General features: G+C 39.2%; 1 protein-coding gene across 2 annotated transcripts; it reads left to right on the top strand.

Moving 5' to 3' along the window:
• The first annotated feature begins 2,134 nt into the window (after window positions 1–2,134).
• LOC144523574 (uncharacterized) lies at window positions 2,135–11,455 on the top strand. Of its 2 annotated transcripts, XM_078259193.1 has the most exons (3): window positions 2,135–2,337; window positions 9,698–9,816; window positions 9,928–11,455. In XM_078259193.1, the coding sequence occupies exon 3, from the start codon at window positions 9,963–9,965 to the stop codon at window positions 10,716–10,718; it is 756 nt and encodes a 251-aa protein (XP_078115319.1). In that variant the 5' UTR covers window positions 2,135–2,337; window positions 9,698–9,816; window positions 9,928–9,962; the 3' UTR covers window positions 10,719–11,455. The 2 variants fall into 2 exon arrangements, with proteins under 2 accessions (XP_078115319.1, XP_078115320.1); XM_078259194.1 differs by lacking the exon at window positions 9,698–9,816.
• Window positions 11,456–11,767: the final 312 nt, after the last annotated feature.

Raw genomic sequence — 11,767 nt, 5'->3', positions numbered from 1 at the left:
GTGGGTTTACGGTCTGACTTATTGTGGTTTAAAATTCTGTTCTTATTCTTTCTATCAGCGGTTACATTGCGCACACGGACCAGTGCTGTCAGAACTGAAACCCTCTGACTTTTTATTTTAACAATATAGACATAAGCCCATTTTAAATATTTCATCAATACAGGCCTATTTTGCCAAATAAATGCAACAGCTGAACATACAGAAAGTCATTCCAGGTCTCATTTTGGTCATGGTTTGGTAGCCTATAGTCTATTTCAGACATAAATTGCATTACATGGATTGATTGTAGTGGGGTTAAGATTCATTGTGACTTTTTTTTTCTTCTTTTTTTTTTTTTTAACCGTTTCTGCGGTGAAAAGAAATCGGCGACTGAAGCAGCGAAACTGGGTGCTTGTTGACTTGGTATTCCCCTTTATCTGCACTGCGTGATTTCCCAGCAGCCTTGATTCAATGGAAAACCAAACGTTCAACAGTTTTTTCTAGACTGCTCTGGTATGAGACATCATCCTCCATTGCATCTGGCTATGCCATTCTTTTGTGCTTAAGATTAGTTAAAGTCAGGATATTTATACAATTAGCCTACTAACATTAATCCCGAATTTAAAAATGTAAAAAATAATAAAGACGATGATTAAAAATAAAGTAATCTCTTAACTAGCCCTTTTTATTGTTCGTGCAGTTTATGTTAATTTAGGCCTATATTCATATTGAGGCTGCACACAGCAACATTGGTGCAAATGACACAAAATGCACATTTTGTCGAACCATCTGCTTTTATTCCGCTGCAGGCACTGCAGGGAGCACCCAAAGTCTCTTCACTGGCGCTGTCACTCAGTGGGTTGCTACAAGCCAACCAGGTTTAGCCGCTCAGCAGGCCTTCGTAGAAAAGTTTCACTTTTAATGACATGATGTTTTTGTAAAACTGTTTTGCTTCCTAGGTGCTTGGGTTGGGTTTAGTTTTGAAATGTTATGTTTATTGCTGTTGTAACAAAAGAGCTGTTTAAAACGTAGGTAGGCTATAATTCCACCTGGTTATCATGTCATCTCTGACCATATTCTGGAGTGGCCTCGCAACAGGTGTTCCCCCATGTTCCAGCATGATTCACCAGCAGAAGGCGCTACAACACAATAATGGTGGAGAGTGGGGAATGCACACAGTTAGATATCGTTTCCTAAAAATATACATAGCTTTCACAGCTTGAAAGGTACTTTGTAGATGATCAGGTTATACTGCGACCTCTGTCAACAATAAAGCATTTTCACATCCACATAGACCTCTGGTGCATCTTTTTAAACATGAAAAGGCTTAAGTACATCACAACAGGAAGCAAAAATCTTATTTGTCTCCATGTGATGGTGTCTATACATTACAAAGTTTATTTTCCTTCCTATAATGTATTACAAGTGGTTCTAAATATGTGTGTGTGTACATATATATATATATATATATATATATATATATATATATATATATATATATATATAGATAGAGATAAAAATCAGTGAGGATATTAAATGTGCAGACAAGTAGTCGCAACTTTGACATCTATGCTGATAAGAGATGCACACTTCTTTTTTCTTTGTGTGAATCTGAGGTGCCAAAGATTTATTTAACACCCATACAGAAACATGTCAGTCACTTCACTTTAACCATCTCAGTTATGCTTTACTGTAAAATATCCAAAAGACTCTGGTGATATGTTTTTCCTAGGTGTTGAGGCTTAGTCTCCTGTACTACTAGTGCTTCTACTACTTGTACTAGTGCTAACGTTTACAGGTTTTTTTTCTGGAAAGAGGCATCAGGTAAGCACCTGATGTCAATGTCAGTGTAAATGAAACATGTAATTGAATACTACACAACACATCATACTGTAATGTGGCTACAGTACAGCAAACAACACAGCAACACACAAAACACAAATTTAATCTGGGGTGCTTAATGCATATCCCTTTGACATTTTAGCATACAATACACAAGATATCTGTCTGTCTGACAGCATTGTACAGGTAAGACCCATGTGGGCAAGCCACCAACACCACAAGATCAAGGGGCTCAGTCAGTCACTTTTCATGTGACAACAGAGGTGGACAGAGTTAAAAGACAGGAAAACAAGAAAAAAAAGAGTGAGAGAAAGCAAAGGAGAGAGGGTAGGACTGACAGCAAACGAGACACTATGAGCCCCGCTCTGCTTATATGTGCATCAATCTCATGACGCAGTCTCAAAGGACAGTTCACCGCTCTAAGTTGTGTATTAGCACTTAGTGAGAGCGAGATAGCTCTGAATTAGGTCGCTGACACCTCTGCGACAGTGGACTTTCTGCACACAGCAGTTGAAGGTAAGGCCTCACACTCATTTTCACATCTAGTGGTTTAGACAATCTACCGGCCGATGGAGTCAGGGGAGGAAATGGTTTAGGTGTAATTGACCATGGTTTTCTCGCACATAGTACAATTCTAGTGGTGATCGCAGTACGACAACCCAATGTTGTACGCTGTAAAATTGGTGGTCAACCTGGTAAACTTTTGGAATCATTTAAACATGTTTTATGTTATCAAAATACAGGAATAATTGACTGAGCTTTTCAGTTATTCATTCATATATATTCATATATATATATTCATATATATATATATGTTCATATATATATATTCATATATATATATATGTTCATATATATATATATATATACACACACACACACACACACATTATCAAAACAAAATCATTTCAAAATAGTTTGCCAGAAAATGTCACTCAGTCACTGTCAAGAATTGTTTGAGGAAGAGGAAGTATTACTACCTTGTTAATGTCAAGATAATTTAGGAGGACAGTTTTGTACATGGTGGGTTTCTATTTTAAAAGTCCTTACAGTAAAATACTGATTTTGTTTTTAAGAAATTGGCCAAAGCTGGGATTAGGTAACTGAACTTTTCAAATATAATCAAAATAATCGAATAGTTACGGAAGCTCGTAATGTTATTTTGTTATCTGGCAAGGAGGGAATGGACGTTTTACTAAGAGTGTAACAATAGGTAAAATAATTAAAACAACAGTGTGATTCTAATGATCCTTAACTCATGATTGTTTTGAATACCACATTAAACATGATCTCAGATTATCTCAAGTCTATAGAGATCATTGTATAAAATAAGATTGTCACTGCACGTTAAACACAACGGAATTTAGCCTGGCAGCAATCCACTCAGCTTAGCAGCATATATAAAGAAGTACAAATATTAATATACATATAGATATATGAGAGAGAGAGAGAGCGATATGCTCACAATTACACACACACGTTCTTGTTCTATACTCTATGAAAGCTATGAAAGTTATTTTACTATTTGAAGGTGTTCTGCCAACTTGAAATTCCACAACCCTTTACCCACCCGTCTGACAGATATCTATATCTTTCAATACATCTCACGGATGGTTTTAAGTGCAATCCAGAGGTTTTAAAAAAAAAAGTACAAACCACCCTCCTACAGTATTTAACTATATAGATTATTGGGCATAAGGTGAAATCTTGTACATGACCTCAATATAAAGCACCATATATATTATTTAATGGTAAAATACGGAATTTGGAAGATTTAAATGAAAGACGGTGTCCAGCCATCCATTAATACATGTTATACCATGGTCTGGGTGAATACTCGATTCTAATTGGCTGCAGCAAAAGTGTTATAGGACACCTACTAAAGGAGTTCTGGTGAAACTGACTGTTTACCGTTCTAAATTAATGCGCTACATTAAAAAGAAAAAGAAAGTTTGAATGCGTTATTTTCAACACCGTGTGGCGTTTCGGTGCCTCATCCTCTTAAAACCACATGATGGCGCTAACACGGAAGCTGCAAAAAGTAAGTTAAACTGGTCCTCTGAACTTACTGTGTTTCACATCGAATAACGTCATCTCACATCCTGCTGCTAGTTCAGGCAGCGGCCGACAGTACACATCGCAGATAATTGTTCGTGAAAATCGTTATTGGCTGATAGCTAGCTTGTCTTGGTGTTAAACATTCTGTAAAATTATATTTACCGATTGCCAACTGTACACATTGTCATTGACTTTCAATCTTGCTAGCATAGCGTTAGCTTTCTGGCTCGCAGCTGTCTGAGCTGAAGGGTTCTATGAGCTGAGCGGACTATATAAATATCTCCTGTTGCCAAGGGTGGCAAGTGATATCTAAGGTTCGTCCTATTTACTGGAGCAGTGAACAACGTTTGCATTGCATAAGAACCTTATGGGATGGGAATGATTGTTTCAGGTATTAGTTAAATCCTCAGGAGTAACCAGGGAAACAGAGTTAGATTTCCATTGTAAAATGAATTAAAATATAAATGAATGGTTTAAAAATATATATATTTGGCAAGTGACCATGGTCTAAGCAGGTTAATGCCTGACGAGGTGTCCATTGTCAGGCAATAATGGACGAGGGCGAGGCACGCATTGCATGGTTCACACCTCGCTGTCGTCTATTAATACCTGACAATGGATATCTCACTGGGCATTAACCCTTAGATAACATTGAGGGCTTAGTACCATACTCTGTATAGACAGTCTGAATATTTTATATATCGGTTTCCTCTTTTCATGATGTCGGAAAGACTTTGATTAAAAAGTTTTATTTCCATGTATAGTCACAAGTTTAAAAAAAAGGGAACGTTATTTTTTAATGGTGCTTTAGCTTTACAATACAGTGGGGCAAAAAAGTATTTAGTCAGCCACCAATTGTGCAAGTTCTCCCACTTAAAAAGATGAGAGAGGTCTGTAATTTTCATCATAGGTACACTTCAACTATGAGAGACAAAATGAAAAAAAAAGAATCCAGAAAAATCACATTGTAGGATTTTTAATGAATTTATTTGCAAATTCCTCAGGAAAATAAGTATTTGGTCACCTACAAACAAGCAAGATTTCTGGCTCTCACAGACCTGTAACTTCTTCTTTAAGAGGCTCCTCTGTCCTCCACTCGTTACCTGTATTAATGGCACCTGTTTGAACTTGTTATCAGTATAAAAGACACCTGTCCACAACCTCAAACAGTCACACTCCAAACTCCATTATGGCCAAGACCAAAGAGCTGTCAAAGGACACCAGAAACAAAATTGTAGACCTGCACCAGGCTGGCAAGACTGAATCTGCAATAGGTAAGCAGCTTGGTGTGAAGAAATCAACTGTGGGAGCAATTATAAGAAAATGGAAGACATACAAGACCACTAATAATCTCCCTCGATCCGGGGCTCCACGCAAGATCTCACCCCGTGGGGTCAAAATAATCACAAGAATGGTGAGCAAAAATCCCAGAACCACATGGGGGGACCTAGTGAATGACCTGCAGAGAGCTGGGACCAAAGTAACAAAGGCTACCATCAGTAACACACTACGCCGTCAGGGACTCAAATCCTGCAGTGCCAGACGTGTCCCCCTGCTTAAGCCAGTACATGTCCAGGCCCGTCTGGAGTTTGCTAGAGAGCATTTGGATGATCCAGAAGAGGATTGGGAGAATGTCATATGGTCAGATGAAACCAAAATAGAACTTTTTGGTAAAAACTCAACTCGTCGTGTTTGGAGGGGAAAGAATGCTGAGTTGCATCCAAAGAACACCATACCTACTGTGAAGCATGGGGGTGGAAACATCATGCGTTGTCTAGCCAGTCTCCAGATCTCAACCCCATGGAAAATCTTTGGAGGGAGTTGAAAGTCCGTGTTGCCCAGCGACAGCCCCAAAACATCACTGCTCTAGAGGAGATCTGCATGGAGGAATGGGCCAAAATGCCAGCAACAGTGTGTGAAAACCTTGTGAAGACTTATAGAAAACGTTTGACCTCTGTCATTGCCAACAAAGGGTCTATAACAAAGTATTGAGATGAACTTTTGTTATTGACCAAATACTTATTTTCCACCATAATTTGCAAATAAATTCATTAAAAATCCTACAATGTGATTTTCTGGATTTCTTTTTCTCTCATTTTGTCTCTCATAGTTGAAGTGTACCTATGATGAAAATTACAGGCCTCTCTCATCTTTTTAAGTGGGAGAACTTGCACAATTGGTGGCTGACTAAATACTTTTTTGCCCCACTGTATATAAAGAGTACAAGAAAAAGACGGCCATTAGCTTTGCTCTTTAAGGAATTTATGCGTTAACCGACAATTCAAGCCAAGAACTGTGGCAAATTCTTTTATTCCCCCAAGAGAGCATTCATTGACTCTAATTTCCACAATGACAGTTTACCAGAGATATGAACATTGTACATTGAGGTGAAAAGCCACAAAATACGGACTGACTACTTTCTCCTCCTATGGGTATAGTTATTTTAACAAACACTGACCCTGGCAGTGTTTGTTAAAATAACTGCACAGCAACATAACAGCAGATGGTAGAGTATGAGAAAACAGAAAAAGAAGAAGCTTGAGAGTTCCTTACTAAAAAGCAGGCTGGCTATTATTAGTCCATAAGAAACAGGTGCACATGTGCAGCAGAGTAGTAAGCAGGCTCTCAAGAGAGATTTCACTCAGGAACCCTCTCTCTTTTTTATTTTCTCTCTCTGTGTCTCCCTTATGATTATTGTTTCCTCTCTTCCTGCTGTTGCTTTTTGGGGTTTGCTAACACAAAGTATACAACGCTAGTCTAAGTGTTACACACAAGTATGCAGGTGTGCATGTTCCCACACAGACGGACACATAGGGGGTTCGGTATACGTTCTTGCTGGGCACAGGCATGAATATTTTTAACCTGATGTGTGTTCTCACCACCGCACAAAGGGTGCATGGCCCTTTTTGAAACTTTGATGCTCTCGGCTCAGCCTGACTGCCACAAAATATGATTATGTGGTCAGTGAATATGCGGAGAAGGTGCTCCACAGTAAGTGTGAATAACAAAAATAAAAATGAGAACTTAAAACTGTTCTGAGCTTCGGTTCCTTGTGTGAAATCCAGAGTGACAGTTAATTTCACAGCTCATTTATTAGGGGTCACATATAACTGCAAGCATAAAGAACTGTATGATGTCTCATTAGAAATTAACTTATCAGCTATAGGAAAATATAAAAAAAAAAAGGCATGATGTAAACATCAATGAGCTGAAAGGCATGTGTGCAAGCTCAATGTGTGTGAATCTGTGTGTGTCTTTGCGTATGACTGCACGCACAGAGGGGGACTGGCTGTGGTTTCAACACAATGTTCATCTTTCTTGCACAGCTTCCCACGAAACCGCCCACAAACGACGCAAATGAAAGAGACTATATTAAAAGCTGTCAGTATTCCTCTCGGACTGGTTATTCAAAATATCTTCCTGTTCGATTTCTACCTTCTGCAAAAAAATGTACTAACCCTTACTGACTGCATTTTCTTCCCCACAATGTAGAAGAGTGAAGTAAGGCAAGTAGATAAAAGAGAGGGAAAAAAGGGAAGTGGTGACTGGGTAGACAAGTCCATCAAAGAGGAAGATGGGGGAGATAAAGTGAGAACACGTTGTCAGACTCAAACGCAACTAAAGAATGGACTTGATGGTGAAAAACTGTATATACAGTATATAATTTCTATATGAAAAGCTCAATTATTCACCTCTTAACTCAGCTGAATCGAATGCTGGGTACAACAGCAATCTTCTGGCCACAGAAAACCTCAAAATGCAATTCTGCATTTTAAAGTTACTTTGCAAAAACAGTTTACGTTAAGGTTGACTTCTGGATTAGACTAATCTGTACAAAGTGAGCTCTCAACAACCTGTGGATCTGTACAGATCAGTACAGTACGGTAGCCGAGACGGTTCAACACAAATACAAAAGCCACAACACAAATACAAAAGCTACAACACAAACACAAAAGCTACGACACAAATACATAAGTGACCACGGAAGTGAGCGTGTTGTTGACAAAGGGAGCCGGTGGATGGGCAGGAGGAAAGTTCTTGTATGTTTGAGACATAAGTGAAACATGGTTCCTTGCTAATTATGATTACTGTCGCTATATGATTGTCACAAATAAGCAATGTTCTTCAATACCTTTTTTATTTTCATATGTACGTACTCTGCCATTTAGGCTACGAAGCTACAGCTATAACGTTATCTAAATGGCTTTGATGATTGCATCAAAGTTTAGGCTAATCCTCTAATACACACATACACGGGTTGGTCTGAATGAAATAAACCCAGAATATTAACCATGACCTTGCTTACTACTGGAATATAAAATAAGTAAATAGAATTCAGACTGTGGACTCTTGTGTTTACACTGTATTTAAAGCCATGTAAAAGGGTTTGTTCATATACTGTATATTACCATTTGTGCAGTCTATGGTTTTGTTGCATGTCCTCAGTCTTACCCTACAAATAGGTACACACACACACACACACACACACACACACACACACACACACACACACACACACACACACTTTCCTTCGTAGCCTAAATGGCAGAGTACATACATATGAAAATACTGTACAAAAGATATTGAACAACATTGCTTATTTGTGACAATCACATAGCGACAATAATCGTAATTAGCAAGGAACCATGTTTTACTTACTTCTCAAAACGTACAAGAACTTTCCTCCTGCTCATCCGCAGGCTCAGTTTGTCAACAATACGCTCACTTCCATTGTCACTTTGTGTTTGTGTTGTAGCTTTTGCGTTTGTGTTGGGGCTTTTGTGTTGTAGTTTTTGCGCTTGTGTTGTAGCTTTTGTATTTGTGTTGAACTGTCTCGGCCACCGTACAGTAGCTATTGTTTGAAATAAGGAACTAGGTATGATTGTTGCTAACACAAACATACGTAGATATAACTTCACAAATCAAGGTAAATATTAACATCAATCATATATGGTACAATTCCAGTGGAATATAGAAGGTGTGAGGAATTTGACTCGGTTTTAGTTACTCTCAATGTACTTGCACAGAAACAGGCATACCAGCTGAAAACAAGGACAAAAAATGTACGTATATAGAAATACATTTGTTGTAAATGTGTTATAATTTAAGACAAGACAGAGTGCAAAGGGTGCTGGGATAAATATGGAATTTGTAATGTAACAGGTCGCTGTATACATGAGGTAGTTGGATTTGGAAGTATATGTAGCGTGCTTATTTGTATTAAAAGTGATGATATTTACATGTTAAAAAAACTGTATAAACTACAAAGATATATCATTTACAGGTACGGTGAAGTACAGTTGTTGTTTGCTGTTACAGGGTTATTGACACCAAATAACTAGTCTATATCGACGACGTTTCATTTGCGGGATTGTTCATGATTTTTTTCTGCAGTCCTGACTGGCTGTTGTAGTCTGTGCCTGTCCTACTTGGTAGCTGATCCAAACCAAACAGTGGTCAGGTTTCCATCCAAATGTATCACAAATTTGTACTGAATTTTAAGAAAAATCGACAAAAGAAAATGCTAAGAATGGTTATGTTCAGAATGGTAATGGTGGGCAGTGTTGGGCGGCTTCTCCTGAAGGTTGTTCTGACTACACCAGAGGGCCAGCTGTTCAACCTCCCGTCTGTATGCAGACTGTCTGGGTCTCCTGACTGGTGTATGATAATAATAATCTAAGATTCTCTACAATATTTATCATCGTGTGATGTTTACAATGACATTCAACACTAACTCAGTTTCAATAGTTGTGTTGTTGCTGTTAAAAGGAATATTCTTAACATGGCCCATTGTTGACTTTTCATTATTCTTCCCCAGAGCTGACAGCTGTGGATATCACATGTAAAAAGATTGTCAGCAGTCTCACAAACTCCAGTCATCACCGCATTCAGAAATACTACGGTGCTTTTATTAAAGACAAACCAAGATAAGAAGAGGTACAACGCAAATCAGATAAGGTTATCATTATGCAAGAAGAAAGTACCTGTATTACTCAACTTCCCACACAAGACAAAAAAAAAAAACTCCTCTATTCTTCTTGATTTCAGGTCTGGGTACATTGCTTCTCATTTATTCATCTACCATGGAGTCCCAGTCGTCACCTTTTTATAGAGGCGAAGAAGGCCATATTTTACAAGTGGACGAGGAACTGGTGCGTAGGGGACACCGTCGCAAAAGGGAGTTTATACCTGAGGAGAGGAAGGATGCCCTCTACTGGGAGAAACGTCGTAAGAACAACGAGGCAGCCAAACGCTCACGGGAGAAGAGAAGGATGAATGACTATGTGCTGGAGTCTCATCTCATGGCCATGAAAGAAGAAAATACCAGGCTCAGTGCTGAATTAATGGCCATCAAGCTGCGCTTTGGCCTGATCCACCCTGCAGCCTTCACTGCTCACCAGAGTAACCAACTGCAACAAAATGTCCACAGCAGCATCCAACCTATTACTGCCACTAGCACATACCACCAGTCCCTGCAGAGGGACTACAACTGGGGTGGCAGAGACTCTTCTGTTATGCCAATACACCAACCACCTCACCCTGTCTTCATCCCTGCATATGCCCTTCATACAATGAGAGGCTATTCATATTTGAACATGTCTGGAACTACTGGATCTGGCCTCCTCACTCCACTTGGCCTCCCTCAAAATCTCCTGCCCCCCCATTTGTCCCCTCCTGGAGCTCATCTACTGAAACCCATTCCTACGAGAGCTGCCTCAGATGAGGATGAGGAGCAGCAGGTCCCGGGGGTGTTGTCCCGGTCCTGCCCTGCTCCACCTCGCAAAATCTCCCCCAGAGTCAGAAACTACTCTCCACCGAGACAATACATTTCCGACTGACTGGCCAATGGAGAAGGGTTTATGTACTGTACCAATTGAATGACTGAGAAACTAATTCTTCATTTCTCTCCACATACTGCCAAATATTTCTGCTGACACTGTAAGCAATGGTCCCTCTAATTTTTCATGTGTCTGGGCATACACACAAGCTCCCTGAGCACACTGAGGACCACTGTGAGCAACATCAGATGTGCACGCTGTGGCCACACACCAGTATCACACCTGTTCAAAACCTTGGATCATAGCAAGTTACATGGCTTATTAAAAGAATCAAATTACAGCAGCAATTTTCATTAGTTTACTTTTAATATAAGCGATTTGGCCCACTTAAAATGAAAAAGACAAAAATCTTGTTGTTCATGAGATGTGTAGTATGTTATATGTGAGAGTCCTGCTTTAGCCACAGGAAGAGTCCTGCTTTGGCCATAGGAAGAGTCATGCTTTGGCCTGGGTGTGGTCCAGTTGTGGCCTGGCTGAGGGTCCTGTTCTGGAAGAAATGAGACATATACACCTTTCAGACATAACATTTTGTTCACATTAAAACATCCACATTTTGCTCAATGACATGTGCTGTAGCTTGTGATACAGTGTAAATTCCTGTAACTCTTTGTCTGTAAAATATCTAATTACACAGTTTTTTTTATTAGCATTTCTACTACCCATAAATTATAACAGCATTTAATGATTAATATCCATAAATAAAAAATCTTAATAAAAGTCACTAGAATATGCACAAATTTGACTTTAATTTGACCTTATTTTTCACGTCTGTCCTTCTCACTTCTCCAATGGTTGTACACTTTGTCCAGGTTGATGGCTTCGTCTGCTTCTTGCTTTGACTTTATGCGCATCAGATGGTCCAAATGTGCCACTTCAAGACGATTTCTGGATGCTGTTTTGATATGATTCATTAAACTAAATCCTCTTTCACAATCTGCACTGGACGCTTGAAATGTAGCACAAATATCCACAAGCTGTGAGATCTCCTTTAGCTCCTCACATCTAAGTGCTGCAGAAACCATATCTGTGAATGTGCTGATTGACCCCTG

Source organism: Sander vitreus, chromosome 9 (assembly GCF_031162955.1).
Source record: "Sander vitreus isolate 19-12246 chromosome 9, sanVit1, whole genome shotgun sequence".
Taxonomy (NCBI): domain Eukaryota; kingdom Metazoa; phylum Chordata; class Actinopteri; order Perciformes; family Percidae; genus Sander; species Sander vitreus.
The sequence above is the reverse complement of the archived record's forward strand: the minus strand, read 5'-3'. Positions and strand labels throughout refer to the sequence as shown.